Raw genomic sequence first — 13,020 nt, 5'->3', positions numbered from 1 at the left:
AATTTAGTTCATAAGCATGTTTTTATTATTGATAGTGGTCGAGAAATTTCACTTTTATTAGGCTTAACTGCAGCCGCGTTTACCGCCGATACCAGGATCGCTGCAATCGTTTCAACCGTGGCGCCACCCTCGGCGCGGACGCGCAACTTGCAACATGCCACAGCCCTGGCTTTGGTCGAGAGGGTTTCTTCACTTTGCTCCAAATTCAGAATGAGCGGTTCATATGTGTCAGGAATTCCCATTAGCATCACTAATGCAACCTCTCTGTCTGTAAATGGGTAGCTTGCACTTGACAACTTCCTATGCAGCACCATCAACCTTCCTACGTAATCTTGCATTGACTCGTCTCTCTTCATTTTTACAATGACAAAATTGCGCATCAGCTGCAGTATTTGCGTGCATTTCCTGCAGCGTCTTCCAGGCTTTTTTTTTTGCAGTTCTGCAAGTCCCTATGTCATCCAGGTAGGTGTCGTCGATGATAAGGAACAGAAATGTCAAGGCCTTGTTGGCAGTCTGCTTCTCTCGCTAGTTAATTTCTCTATTAGAGGATCCAGGGTCGATCGCTTCCCAGCATCCGTTCTGTACGAGAGCAGCTCTTGCCCGTATCGACCATGTGTGATAGTTATCTGATGACAACTTCGGCAGTCTAAACTCGTCTAATGCCCACGTGTTCGCTGATCCTCTAAAGCAAGAGGGACAATGGACTTCTTCTTCGGAGCTGTTTCTCAGCGCACGCCAAAACGTTTTGTCAGTCACTTCTCGAGAAATTTCGCAACTAACATCCACTGAAAAGATTTTGTCAGTCACTTCTTCTTGACAATTTTGCCGTACTCACGCCGGACGAGTCGAAGCGTCTTCTTTACACTTCCAACGTGGAGCCTGCAGCAACGCCGGTGTCGCGTGACGGTCCGTCTTTACAAAATAAACGCACTTCTCATATATCGTCACGGGCACACAGCAATTGTCAGTCACTTGTTCCCGACAGTTTCACAATTCTCACTCCTGACTAAACTTCCGAGGACATCGGCACGACGTAGTGAAGGCGGTGTAGCTTGACGTTTTCTGCTTCAACGTGGTCGCACCTTTTCATCACTGAATCAAGGCAATCCGTCTCAATTCTTCAAAAAATGCGGTCGATGCGTCGTCCTGGGCCCACAACCTGTTGGTTTTGTTGAATACGCAGGGCGGCCAGATCTTTGGGAGTCGCGGAGTGAGTGGATTTGTTACGAAGCCAAGGAAACGACACACAACTGTCAAGCTGCCATTTTTGTATTAATACAGAGCGAAGAAAAGGTGAAACTGCGACGGTGCACCAACGGACACACGGCGCCATCTCATGACTGGCCATAACACTACTAACAGTTGCTTCCTTGATGAAGTCATTTACTGTTGCGGGTGGACTTGAAACCAGGCCTACAAAAAGCTGCTCCTTTGCACCCTTCATCAGCAATCGCACCTTCATTTCCTCCTACATGCTTGGGTCTGCGCCACGGAAGAGGCGTGTCATATCTTCCACGTACGCCATCACACTCTCGTTTGGAAGTTGTATCCGGTTCTGTAGAAGAAGGTCGGCTTTCTCCTTGCGAAACGTACAGGTGAACGCCTGGAGAAATTATGTTTTGAACGTCTCCCATGTTCGGAGGCCAGATTCACGGGTTACGTACTATGTCCTAGCAGACACTTCGAGAGCAAAATAGACGTGTCGTATCTTTAAGTCCCCGTCGCAAGAATTTAAAGCGGCCACCCTGTCGAACTGCTCCAGCCAGTCCTCGGCGTCCTCGTGAGGTAGGCCGTGGAAACGCGGCGGATCGCGTTGTTGGTGGAGAAGAACTGGCGCCGTTGATGCTGGAGGATTCGTTGTAGCAGCGCCGGCACTCCTTGTTGACTTGAGGTTGGGGATCAGCCCGAACTCAGGACATAGGCCTTGTAGTCGGCGGCTGCTCTGGTGAACACGCGTGTCTACCTCGGGTGGTCGACCTCTGGTTGAATCGAGGCTTGATGGGGGCGTCCGGTACATGAAAGATCTACCCCACTCCTCCAACAGATGTCACGTCGGTGTAAACGCGCGCTAACGCACTAGGCGGTTGGGAAGACTTCCGAGAACGTTGGCGGCAGACATCGATCGAGGACTTCGTTGTCCTCTCTTTTACAGTTCTCACGTCGTCGTCTTCAGTAGCGCTAGCGTCAATATTACACGAAGAACGCCTGAGGAAACTGGACAATAACATGTGGGCAGCTGTGGCATCTAAATACTTATGCACAAAGAGCGGTGATACGAATTTTGGAAAAGATCTCGGAAAGTAACCAGTAAGTATCCGCACGGGAACGGAGAAAGAAAGAGCATTAACGAACAGGTAAAAAACGGGGGGATGTAAGAGCGGGATCAATTCAACGCAAAAGAATGATTGTGTAGAACTATATCGATACCAGAAAAGTCACATCAGGAAGAAATCGTACTATGATAACTCCAGAGCCAATGCCCTACTCGTTGAAGCCAGGTCAGGGTGTCTTAGAACGCTCTGCTACAAATATAAATTTGACGAAGCAGGGATCACATGGGATGTACGTGGTGAATGTGTATAAACAATTCAGCACCTCATGCTCGAATGTGATGGCATCCATCTGCACGTCGGTTCGCGCATAGTCACTCTTCCTGAGGCCTTCGGGTTTACAGATACGCGTAATCATGAATGTTGCGTGGAAGCTGGGAAAAGGCAATTGGAAGATTGGTGGCTCAAAAGCTGAGAGGTGACATAATGTTCAAGTATAGGACTGAAAACGCATTAAAAGAAAATTGCTCTCGTCAAGATCATTTCATAGTAGACATAAACAAAAATAAAGAAAGAAAGCAAAGCCTGGCGAAAACTAGCTACACCTCGTTTCAAAGGGGACGCTCCTGTCTTCCATACATCCAACAACCCATGGTTAGGTTACATTCAACACAAATTCCATTGAAACTGGTGCAGAGCTTCCGTTCTAGCTTCTGGCAGAGCCGTGCACGCGACATGCGGAGATACTGGCTTCGGATCTGATCAGCGGCAGTTCATTTTTTTTCGTCTTTCTTTATCAATTGTAAGTTATAAAAGTTTACACAGCAGTTTTCCCATTCATCAAAGTCACATTATCCTTCGCTTTCATCAATTTCAGTGACCCTGCTTTGTGACCTTAACACATTGCCGTTATAAACTGTAATGAAAGGGAGATTAGGTTTGCTTACCTATTCACCACGCAAGAAAACCATAGGCATGAGCATATTTGCTCTACGTCATCTCAAAAAAGACAAATATACAAAAGTTGTTCTCGACTTTTAACTGAAATAATCACATGATAATGTTTACTTCAGTGTCATTTTTCAATACACTGCTCATATTAAATAAATGATCTGGATGACAATATTCGGTTGAACAATGCTTCACGCTGCACTTGCTACTAACGCTTATTCAAACACTAGTTTTTTGTACATATGAGTGGCTTCCTAAAATTGTATAATATTCTGTTATTGGTCTGTTTTGTACTCATTGACTTTGTTATCATTAAGTGTTCACTAAAATTCACAGTTGCTCCTGAGGCACTACATACTTCTTAACAGGAAGCGTGTGGGCAGTTTTCCGGTGTCGCAGGCAAGCCATTTGTACCAAAAAGCAAAAAAAAAAAGAATTTAATTAACTAAAACATAGATCGAGAAACCCCAATGTCGCCAGGATTGCCGTAGTGTAGAATTCATTGTCACCTATCTGGCTTGGCAGACACAAAGGGCGATGAGCTACGCGAACACCACAAATTTGTCCGAAAATCCTGGTAGCCTTCGGGTTTTTCATCCCTCTGAAAAGCACAGCCAATGGTTGGGCCGTGTCCTAGATCGGCAAGATCATTACTTCACAGAGTGCCGCGGATTACCAGACGGTTTACCAACGAAAAGAAATTTTCGCTTGTCCATTGAATTTTTTCTTTGGGTCCGCAACTTTTTTGCCTTCTTTTCGCTGTATGAATCGTCCCTAGCTCATCTAACTCAATGTCCTGATGGAGTGATGAAAGCTGACATGATTTGGCGAGCTTACAACTACAAGAGCAGAACGTTGGGCCAGTTGATATAGCGACACATTCAAGAAAACTTTGCGCAGAATAACACAAGACGGAGGGAGAAACGCGTTCACACACACGAGCGCAAACTTGCAACTGTATTTTCTGAAACGATGCATCGCCTTAAGAAGCAGAAAGGGCGCAAGCGTACAATAGCCAGTGCAACACCTGTGGGAGCACATTGATACTGCAAATATATACAGCAGTGATAGGAACAAGGCAAATAAAACTCAGCGAAAATGCCCAGAAAGCAGGAAGAAGAAAGCGGGTTATCGCCGGCGAAGAAAATCAAGTTCTTTTTTGAGAAGGGCTACCGATGTCTTACTCACGCAGCCTTCCGTAGTAGATATCTCGAGGGCCTCGACAATTTCCCGGTGCACCCTTTCGGAAGCTCGCTCGATAACCAACGTAGAATGGAGGAGAGGGCAACACTGCCGTTTTATCTTCTTACTCCTGTCTATGTAGTGTTTGCATTTAAGGCAATGCAATGGCAGGTTCGAGCCTCCGTTTGAGCCCAAGGATTTGGCACGCTCTCTGAGCCTGTTATTTTGACAGCGCTGGGCTGGCCTATGTACACACCCACACCTGAGTGGAACCTTGTACACCACTCCAACAGTGCAGGGCACAAACTAGGTTTGGTGTTTCGTGACACATTTGTTCTTCATTGCTTTCTTACCCTGGCATCTGCTGGTCATGCCACACAGGCGGGACAATTTAAAAGGAGCTGTAAAAACAACATCAACTCCGAACTTGTTGGCCACCCTTTTGACATTGTGCAATAGTTTGTGCACATATGGGAGGACTTGAAACGGCCTTTTTTCTCTTGCCAGCGTGAGGTGAGGAACATCGACGGCCCTCTTAAGCCTTCTAAATTGTCTAAGCAATGACTACGCTACAGAAACTAATACTCAACTCGGGAATCCAGCTCACTCCAAACGTTCAACCTGGTGGTCAAAACTGGATTCGACCCTGTGCCTGCACGACTTGGAAAGGGCTGATCTCAGACAAGAAGATGCAATGCCACGTTTTACACACGTTGCACTACTCCCACACATGTTGCACTGGCTATCGTACGCTTGCGCTCTTTCTGCTTCTCAAGTCAATGTATCGTTTCCGAAAATACAGTTGCAACTTGTGTGTGTACGTGTTTCTCCCTTCGTCTGGTGTTATTCTGCGCAAAGTTTTCTTGAATATATTACTACTAGACTCTGTATCATTAGGCATAGCTATCATAAACTACGGGGAACAAAAATAAACTAGTAGTAAAATAGTAAAAGAGGTACTATAAAAATGTGGTGCCATTATATTCGTCCAAACCGGGTAATAAGTCCTCTCACAGGAAAAGCTCCCTGCTTGATGAGCGAATAATACGAGGGCAATATCCAGTGCAAAAAGGCAAGACCTTGCGTCGATACCTATTAGACCATTCTGTTTACTTTCGGAGTGCCTTTACCTTCCCCTGCGTACATTTATTTCATCTGTTTCGTCCTTCAGCTGTGGTTAGTTGTTAGCACAAAAAGCAACTCTGGTTGGTACATCCATACATGCTGTGCTTGCAAAGCCACACTCTGGTTAATTGATATTTTCACCTTTCCCTCTCAAATTCATTCGGGTCATATTTCTTTACGTGGATACTTTTGTTGCCGTGCGCTCTTCTGCATTCGATAAAAAATGCCTCCAAGTGAATAAAATACAGCATCTTTTCATCCGACACGCGGCGTGCCGTATACAGGTGCCTGCTTGCGCGAGCGGAGCGTGAACAAGAACGACGGCTCAGGAAAGAAGCACGAAGCGTGCGTATTTCATCGAACACACAGAACGACGCAAGAAACACGGCGGCCGCGGTCTTCGCTGGCTTGCGCCGGGCTTGCTCGGGCCGCAGACATTTCCCGGCGAACCTGTGTTCCGGCAATGGGAAGAGCGTCCACAAAGGCCCTCGTTCTCGGATTGGTTGTGGCTGCTGCTGCCTTCGCCCACATCGGCATTCTTAGCCACTCTCGCTTCTACCCACAGGTGCGTAGATGTGCATACAAGAGCTACAGTTGACAGTATTTCATTTGAGTGCATTCATGATTTATATGCCACAACGCACAGACCGGTGTGTTTTACAATCCTAAGTAATATGAAACAGCAAGGTTACGTAATGTCTGAGCTGTGAAAAGAGATCGCTTGAAGTATTGCCAGCTGGTGTCATTTTAGAGCAGAATGGAAGCACCGGAGCCGCTCTCGCACAATAAAATTTAGGCTCAATGCCCCGCAGTCCATTCGATGTCTTCTTTTATTTGATAGAAGCTTCCGCCTGTTTTCCTTAAACGCTGTACTTGTTTCTGAATAATGAATGTTATAGGTTTGATAAGACCACAAGGGTTCTCGGTTGCTATGGGGTGTTGCTGGCATTATGATAGTTCTTTCGGAAACGAATTATCCGGAAAGCCACGCTACTAAGTCGCGATGCTGTGAAGAATGAGAAGTCAAATCGCACGTTCTTAATGTAGCAAAAACCCGATTCGTCAGATCTGCTCAGACAGTCATTTGATTTGGGCTTTTGAAGTTGCCTTTTAGCTGTATAAGGAGGGCTGCATAGTTAGCGCTGTGGTTTATTGTAAAGGCAGATGCTAGAGGTTTACGCCAGAAACGCCCGGCGCTGTTGAAAACTAGTAAATCTTTAATAATTTTCGACTTCAACACTAAATATGGGAGGTTTCTCACTAGTAAATTTAAAAGAGAGGATTTTTGGCCACAAGCTGTTGAACACAGATGATTAGATCTGCTGCATGCCTCTCTGTAAACAGCAATTACACAGAACCTACGGATATCGCACAGTGCCGGCATAGCCTTGGAGGTAGCCTGCTTAGGCTAGCTTAAAGCAAATTTCATGAGAAGCGTACAATCTGTTGTCCACAGAGCTTCAATGAAAACTAATTCAAATAAAGTGTCTATGGAAATGTACGAATGAAAAGTAACATTATCGCCTCAACATTTGAAACCCAACAGAGTTGTATGAATTAAAGAGCGAAGTTGTGTTCGGGCTTCGTGATATTCTTGGTGCCACTTAGAAGTGCTTTAGGAGGACGCTTGCGATTTGAATATTAGATATGGGGTGATCGAAAAGGAAAAAAAAACTCCTCTGGATATGGCGAAGTCTGGTAGTGAAGAGCGCCTGCGGAAATTTCTTATCCTGATTGATGTGGCAGGTAGCGACCGGCTAATTAATGGTCAATAAAAAAGGCATTTGCGATAAAACTTGCTGGATGCAGGAGTGAAGGCACAGCGGATACATACCCTGCTCAAAAACAGTTCTATGACGCAATTACCTCATAGAGGCTTTATCACAGAATATCAAACAATTTGTATGATATATCGCATAATTTCTATGACAGTCTATGACATCTCAATAATGACTGTATGATTTTGCAGAAATGTATAACATTTTTATCATAAATTTCTATTCGTTTGACAATTCTATGATATTTGTATGGCAAACTGTATAAGTTTACTTCACCATAGAACTCTTTTCAGCCGGGTAGCTATAGGCACAATGCAGCCGAAACGGTTTTTTACGACGCTGGCGGTGCTGGTTCATTAATGCGTAAACATTGTATGGCTATGTCTGCAGATTCGTGTCATCATCAGCTTGTTCGCACGATTACGTCCGAACTGCTATTCATGATCTGAGAGAACCTGCCATATGCGCTCCACCCCATTCTTATTCTTCTAGTTATTTCCCTCTCATGATTCGGATCAGCCTTCACTACCAGGCCCGGGTACTTGTATTCTCTTACTACTGCTAGCACCTCTCTACCAACTGCGAAATGCTGTTCCCTTGGTAGACTGTAGAACATGAATTTCGTTTTCTGCATGTTAAATTTCGCCCCACAATTATACCCTGCCTGTATTACTCATTGATCATGTTTTGAAGTTAATGTCCTCAGTGACTTAGCAAGGCAATGTGATCAGCGGATTGCAAAGGTCATAAATGAGCAAGCCCATTAAATATTACGAAAAGAGTTATTCAGGACCCCTGCAGTCCATGGGTGGCTGCTGTGATTCTAGCAAAAGAGAGAGATGGGACATGTGATTAGGCGTGTATTTCCGCCGCCTCAATGCAGCCCCTTAGAAAAACGTCCATCCCCTTCCCTGCATCGATGACGCCATCGACCGCTTTATCTCCGCCTCGTTCTTTTCATCTCACGGTTTTGGGTTGAGCTACAGGCAGATACCGATGCACCCTGTGGACAAGGAAAAGACAGCCTTCATGACAGCGGATGGTTTGTTTCAAATCAACACTATGCCATTCGGTCTGTGTAATGTGCCCGTAATGTTTGAAAGATTGATGGATGCGTTACTACGGGGCTTCAAAAGGCAAAAATATCCATAAATACAGTCCCGATCTTCGGGCTAAAAATGCTGCCTCTGAGAAGATATTGCTCAAGAACCGTGAGCTTTCCGGTGAAGCTCTCGCCCATTGTTACCACCTCGCGCACTTGCGCGTGCGTTCCCAGACACCCTCAGAGTGTGTGGGGGTAGCGGTCTCGGACACAAAGGAGCCGCCCTCGACTCAGCGTGGCAAGCTCAGCCACAGACCAGCTGCACAGTGACAAAAGGGTTGGTTGTTTTGTTCCCAGCATTCTCCAGCCGCAAGCCACCGAACTGGTCGGAGCCTGAGGCTCACAAACAAAAAAAAAGTTTATACATTAAAGAGACCATACAGGGGATTTCACAATAACTCTTGCGAGCACATACGAATTGAGTGACAGTACAATGGAACGCGTGCAAAGTAACATTCGAGAGAGATTACAATACAAATGAATTATAGCACCTAGAGTGCACTAACGCAAGGGAGAGATAAACAAACAAAGCGCAATTTTATCAGCGGTCACTTCCACAGTCCCAAGACCAGAGGTTCAGGATGGAGCTGTCCTACAGGTTCACGCGCATTGCCTAGTTGGTTCGTGGCTGGGCGAGTGGTGCTTACCCGGGATTCGAGCGGGGACGCATCTCTGAAGCTTGAACGGCAGATGGGGCACACAGACAGCGGTCAACGTCCTTCATTTATAGCAGCGCTCTTCGTCTATTCGTTCTTCGCGCCAAGGCAGGCGCACACCTACACACGGTATCAGCTGTGCTATTTCCTTCTCCCTCTTCGCCGGCCGCGCGTCCCCGTTGTTCACGTACAGAGACTGCCTTGATCATTCCTGAGTTGCGCGGGAATGGAAGGGGGCATCACTTTGCACGCTCAATGCTATGCACTTTTCGTCATAACTAAGTAGAAATTATTCCAATGCTCTCGATCAAACGGCGCGCTGACGTCATTCACTTCACGGCGCACGGGCGAGTGAGGTGGAGGGGGAAGCAACACACACAAGGCTAGGCGCTCCGCGGGGTTTCTTTCTCCCCCTTCTAACGGTGCGCGCTGACGAGGTTCCTTCTACGCGGCGTCGTTTTTACGAATATGTGCCGAACTGATCATTTCAATAAAGTATTTGTCGACAGCATCACCGCAGATCACTGCCTGCCTTTTACACCACCTGCAAGGGATAGCCCTATAAACAGTTTATTTTGTCACCCTGTAAGCGAGGAAGAAATGTCAAGAACATTCATGCAACTGAAACATAACAAAGCCCTTGATATCGACAATTTGCAAGTAAAGACTGTTAAGTTTTACAGTCCGTTGTTCTTGTTTTCAGCAGCTTTTTAACTTGGTCATCGAGTATGGCAAATTTGCTAATCCTGTGAAAAAATCAAAAGCAGCTTTTATACACAAAGGTGGCGTGAGAAATGAAGCTTATAATTACAGGCCAATATCCGTTACAGCAATATTCTCAAAGTGTGTGGAAAGAAATACTGTCATGAGATGAATTAAATTTTTTGACGATGTGAGGCTTGTTCCGATGCGCTATTTGGGTTTAGAAAGGGACGCTCGACAGAGAATGCTTCGCTGAGTCTTAAAGAAAAGCTCTTAGAAAAATTGAAAATGAGCTGCTTACTCTGGGTATGTTTATCGATCGTTCTCAAGCTTTTGATTAACTCAGTCATGATATTCTTTCACGTAAGCTATCGCTCCATAGAATTCGAAGAAGACCTTCAAATCTCATACGATCATATGTAAGCGATAGAAGCCAGCTCGTACACAATGATGACAGTCTTCTATTCTACCCATTTTTACCGGAGTGCCACAAACCAGTAATTTACGGCCATTTTTTTATTATACATTTTAATGATATCGTGATACGCGATTGGGGCTAAGTTCGCTTTTTATTCCGATCTCAGCAGCATGCTCTTATCTGGGCCAGATGAAAATAGTCTTGCAACACTGTGTAATGACGTGCTTAATTGAGTGGTATTCTGCTCAAGAAGCAACAGATTGAAGATTAAACCGAAAGGAAAAAATGAAAGTAATTATTTTTCGGCCGAGAAATAAACATTTAAACATGACGACCGCTCTTCACTGCGATGGCGAAGAAACTCCAGTTGTAATAGAACATATGATTCTAGTGGAAACGGTTTCCGATACATTAACACTGTATGCACAAACCACCAGCGTCTGCCTATGTAAAATAACCTGGGCCTTATAGCGCTGCCGCTCAATCCTTCGAGTGCATACCCAAGTATACCAGGTACTGTTCTTCTCAAATATTAGCTATTGCAATTTTGGGTGGCTAACAATAACCTATGGCAACATTAGGAAGAATCGCTTTTTGCACAAAAATAGATTGTGCGTATTATACCTAATATTGACTACTTTTCTTATACAGAACAATTGTCTCAGTACAACATAGTCCTGATAGAAAACAGGTACGACTTTTTATGTTGTGCTCAATTCATTTCTTGTCACCCGCTTTCAAACAGTTTATTCTGCCGATCGCATCGTCACAATATAACCTCAATGTTGCCTGTATACACAGCACTCATCGGTGGCTCAATACGTGATTTCGCATTGATTACAAACTCGAGTCTCTGAAACGTAACCCTCCCTTAATACTCAATGAAAATGAGCAATCTACCAGCCCTAACCTTAACCAGTTCCAGCAGTATTTTTGTCCCTTCAGCATTTAGTGAATGTTATTTATATCCTATTACCCATATTTCCTTCGTTCTATATCTTATCTTCAGGTTCTACTCCTCACGTGCATAAATCTTCTTGTTACAACGAATTTTAACTCGTTACCTTGTTCCACGTTCTTGTTCCAAAAATTTTTCACTTGTTTCCAGAACCCCGGAATTTAAAAGGACGTTCGCCGTTTCTTGCGGCTGTGCTCATATTTCCGTCGCTTTGTCCCTCGCTCTTCTGTCGTCGTCCACCCGCTCACGTGCCTGCCGCCGAAAGGCGCTGCCTATGACTGGCAATCAGTGTCGAATCTCGCCATTCCGCCGACTAAATTGCCTGCTAACGTTGCACCGCATTCTCCGCCGCTTCAACCCGTCTGCTCCAACCGAGGTCCATACTGACGAGGTCCATATTTTTTACGCTTGTGAGTGGCAACAGTGTATCCGGGTTTGACAAGGTGTCTTTGCGCATGTCTGTGTAAATGTATAAATTGACTGCGCACGTATGAATAAAATTCAGTTGTAAGTTCAGCGCCGTCAGTCTGTTTCCCTTGTCCTCTGTCCGTGTTCGTAAGCGCTGATTTTTTCTACAATGGATCACCACCAACTCGCCCAATCCTCAGTTCTTCTGCATACTGACGCAACTGGTGTTGCCATCAGTGCGGTGCTGGCCCAGCGCTCCTAAGAGGGAGCACATGTCGTGGCTTACGCTAGTTGGTCTTTAAGGAAGGCAGAACAAAACTACACCAATACCGAGCAAGAATGCCATTCAGTAAATTTTTGCCCTGCAGCACAGTTTCGCTGTTACCTATAAGGACGGCCATTCAAAGACATAACGGACCACGATGACTATGAAACACGAACTGATGGGCGAGTTGGTTTTGCATGGTGAGATTGAAACAGCGCAAGGCCGAAGGCCAAAGAAGAGAACGGAAGAAATAAGGAAACGGACAACACAACGCTGTACTAACAACTGACATGTATTTGGCACGCTGCGCGTATAAATGCATTTGGGCACCAAAATAGAAAACAACGCATAGAGCTCGTTCATGCACCCGGATCCCTCGTAACCTTAGCATAAAGCGTAAAGAGTCTCGTGACCTTAGCATGCACTGCCGTGAGTGCGATTGCTGCCCGCAGTTTAATTTTTGCCGAGTTGTTGCTAGGAATAAAGACCAGCTGTGCCGTGAAATATTCGAGGCTTCGAATATCAAGAAGTATGGTGATACATGTGTAAGCGCTGCATCAATACCTTTATCACAGAAAGAACTTCGCTCCCTGAATTGCACATCTCAGCTTGTGTTGGCTTGCAGGGATCCGGGTGCATGAACGAGCTCTATGCGTTGTTTTCTATTTTGGTGTCTAAATGTATTATACACGCAGCGCGCCAAATAAATGTCAGTTGTTAGTTCAGTGCTGTGTTGTCAGTTTCCTTTTTTCTTCCGCTCTTTTCTTTAGCCTCTGGGCTTGCGCTGTTTCAATCTTACCACGATGACCTACGTTCGCTGCTCAGTCTTCGTGATCGTCGAATCATCTTGCTCGCTGTGCCTCCCGGCTAACGAGAATACGACTACGCCACCCCGTATAAGTCTGCTCGACGACACGCCGACGTCGACTGCCACTTCCGGTTGCCGCTTGCTATGACACAATGTGATGCTGTTGATTTCGATCATTACAACTTTTGCATATCCCCAGAGTTTCCCGATTCTCGCATCTTCCGAGTAGCACAAGGATCGTTGCCACGAGCAATACACTGAGGCTGCGCAGGACTCTAGCGTGCCAGGACTTATTGTCTACGTGACGGTCTGCTATACAAGAAGACCTATACTCGGCCACCAGTGTGTGCTTTCTTCTTGTTCTCCCAGAGATTCTCCGCTCTTCCATGTTGCGCAT

At 45.5% G+C, this 13,020-nt stretch overlaps 1 protein-coding gene across 1 annotated transcript in view; it reads left to right on the top strand.

Moving 5' to 3' along the window:
* Positions 1–5,838: 5,838 nt before the first annotated feature.
* LOC149326519 (carbohydrate sulfotransferase 11-like) overlaps positions 5,839–13,020 on the top strand; it is a 58,764-nt gene continuing 51,582 nt past the window's right edge. Inside the window, exon 1 of the mRNA XM_089563892.1 lies at positions 5,839–6,093. Within this exon, the coding sequence (XP_089420018.1) occupies positions 5,992–6,093 (102 nt within the window). The 5' untranslated portion in view covers positions 5,839–5,991. The remainder of the gene's footprint in view (positions 6,094–13,020) is intronic.

Source organism: Amblyomma mixtum, chromosome 10 (assembly GCF_055824585.1).
Source record: "Amblyomma mixtum isolate Tamu chromosome 10, ASM5582458v1, whole genome shotgun sequence".
NCBI classification, from domain to species: Eukaryota; Metazoa; Arthropoda; class Arachnida; order Ixodida; family Ixodidae; genus Amblyomma; species Amblyomma mixtum.
This window is presented reverse-complemented; position numbering and strand designations above follow the sequence as displayed.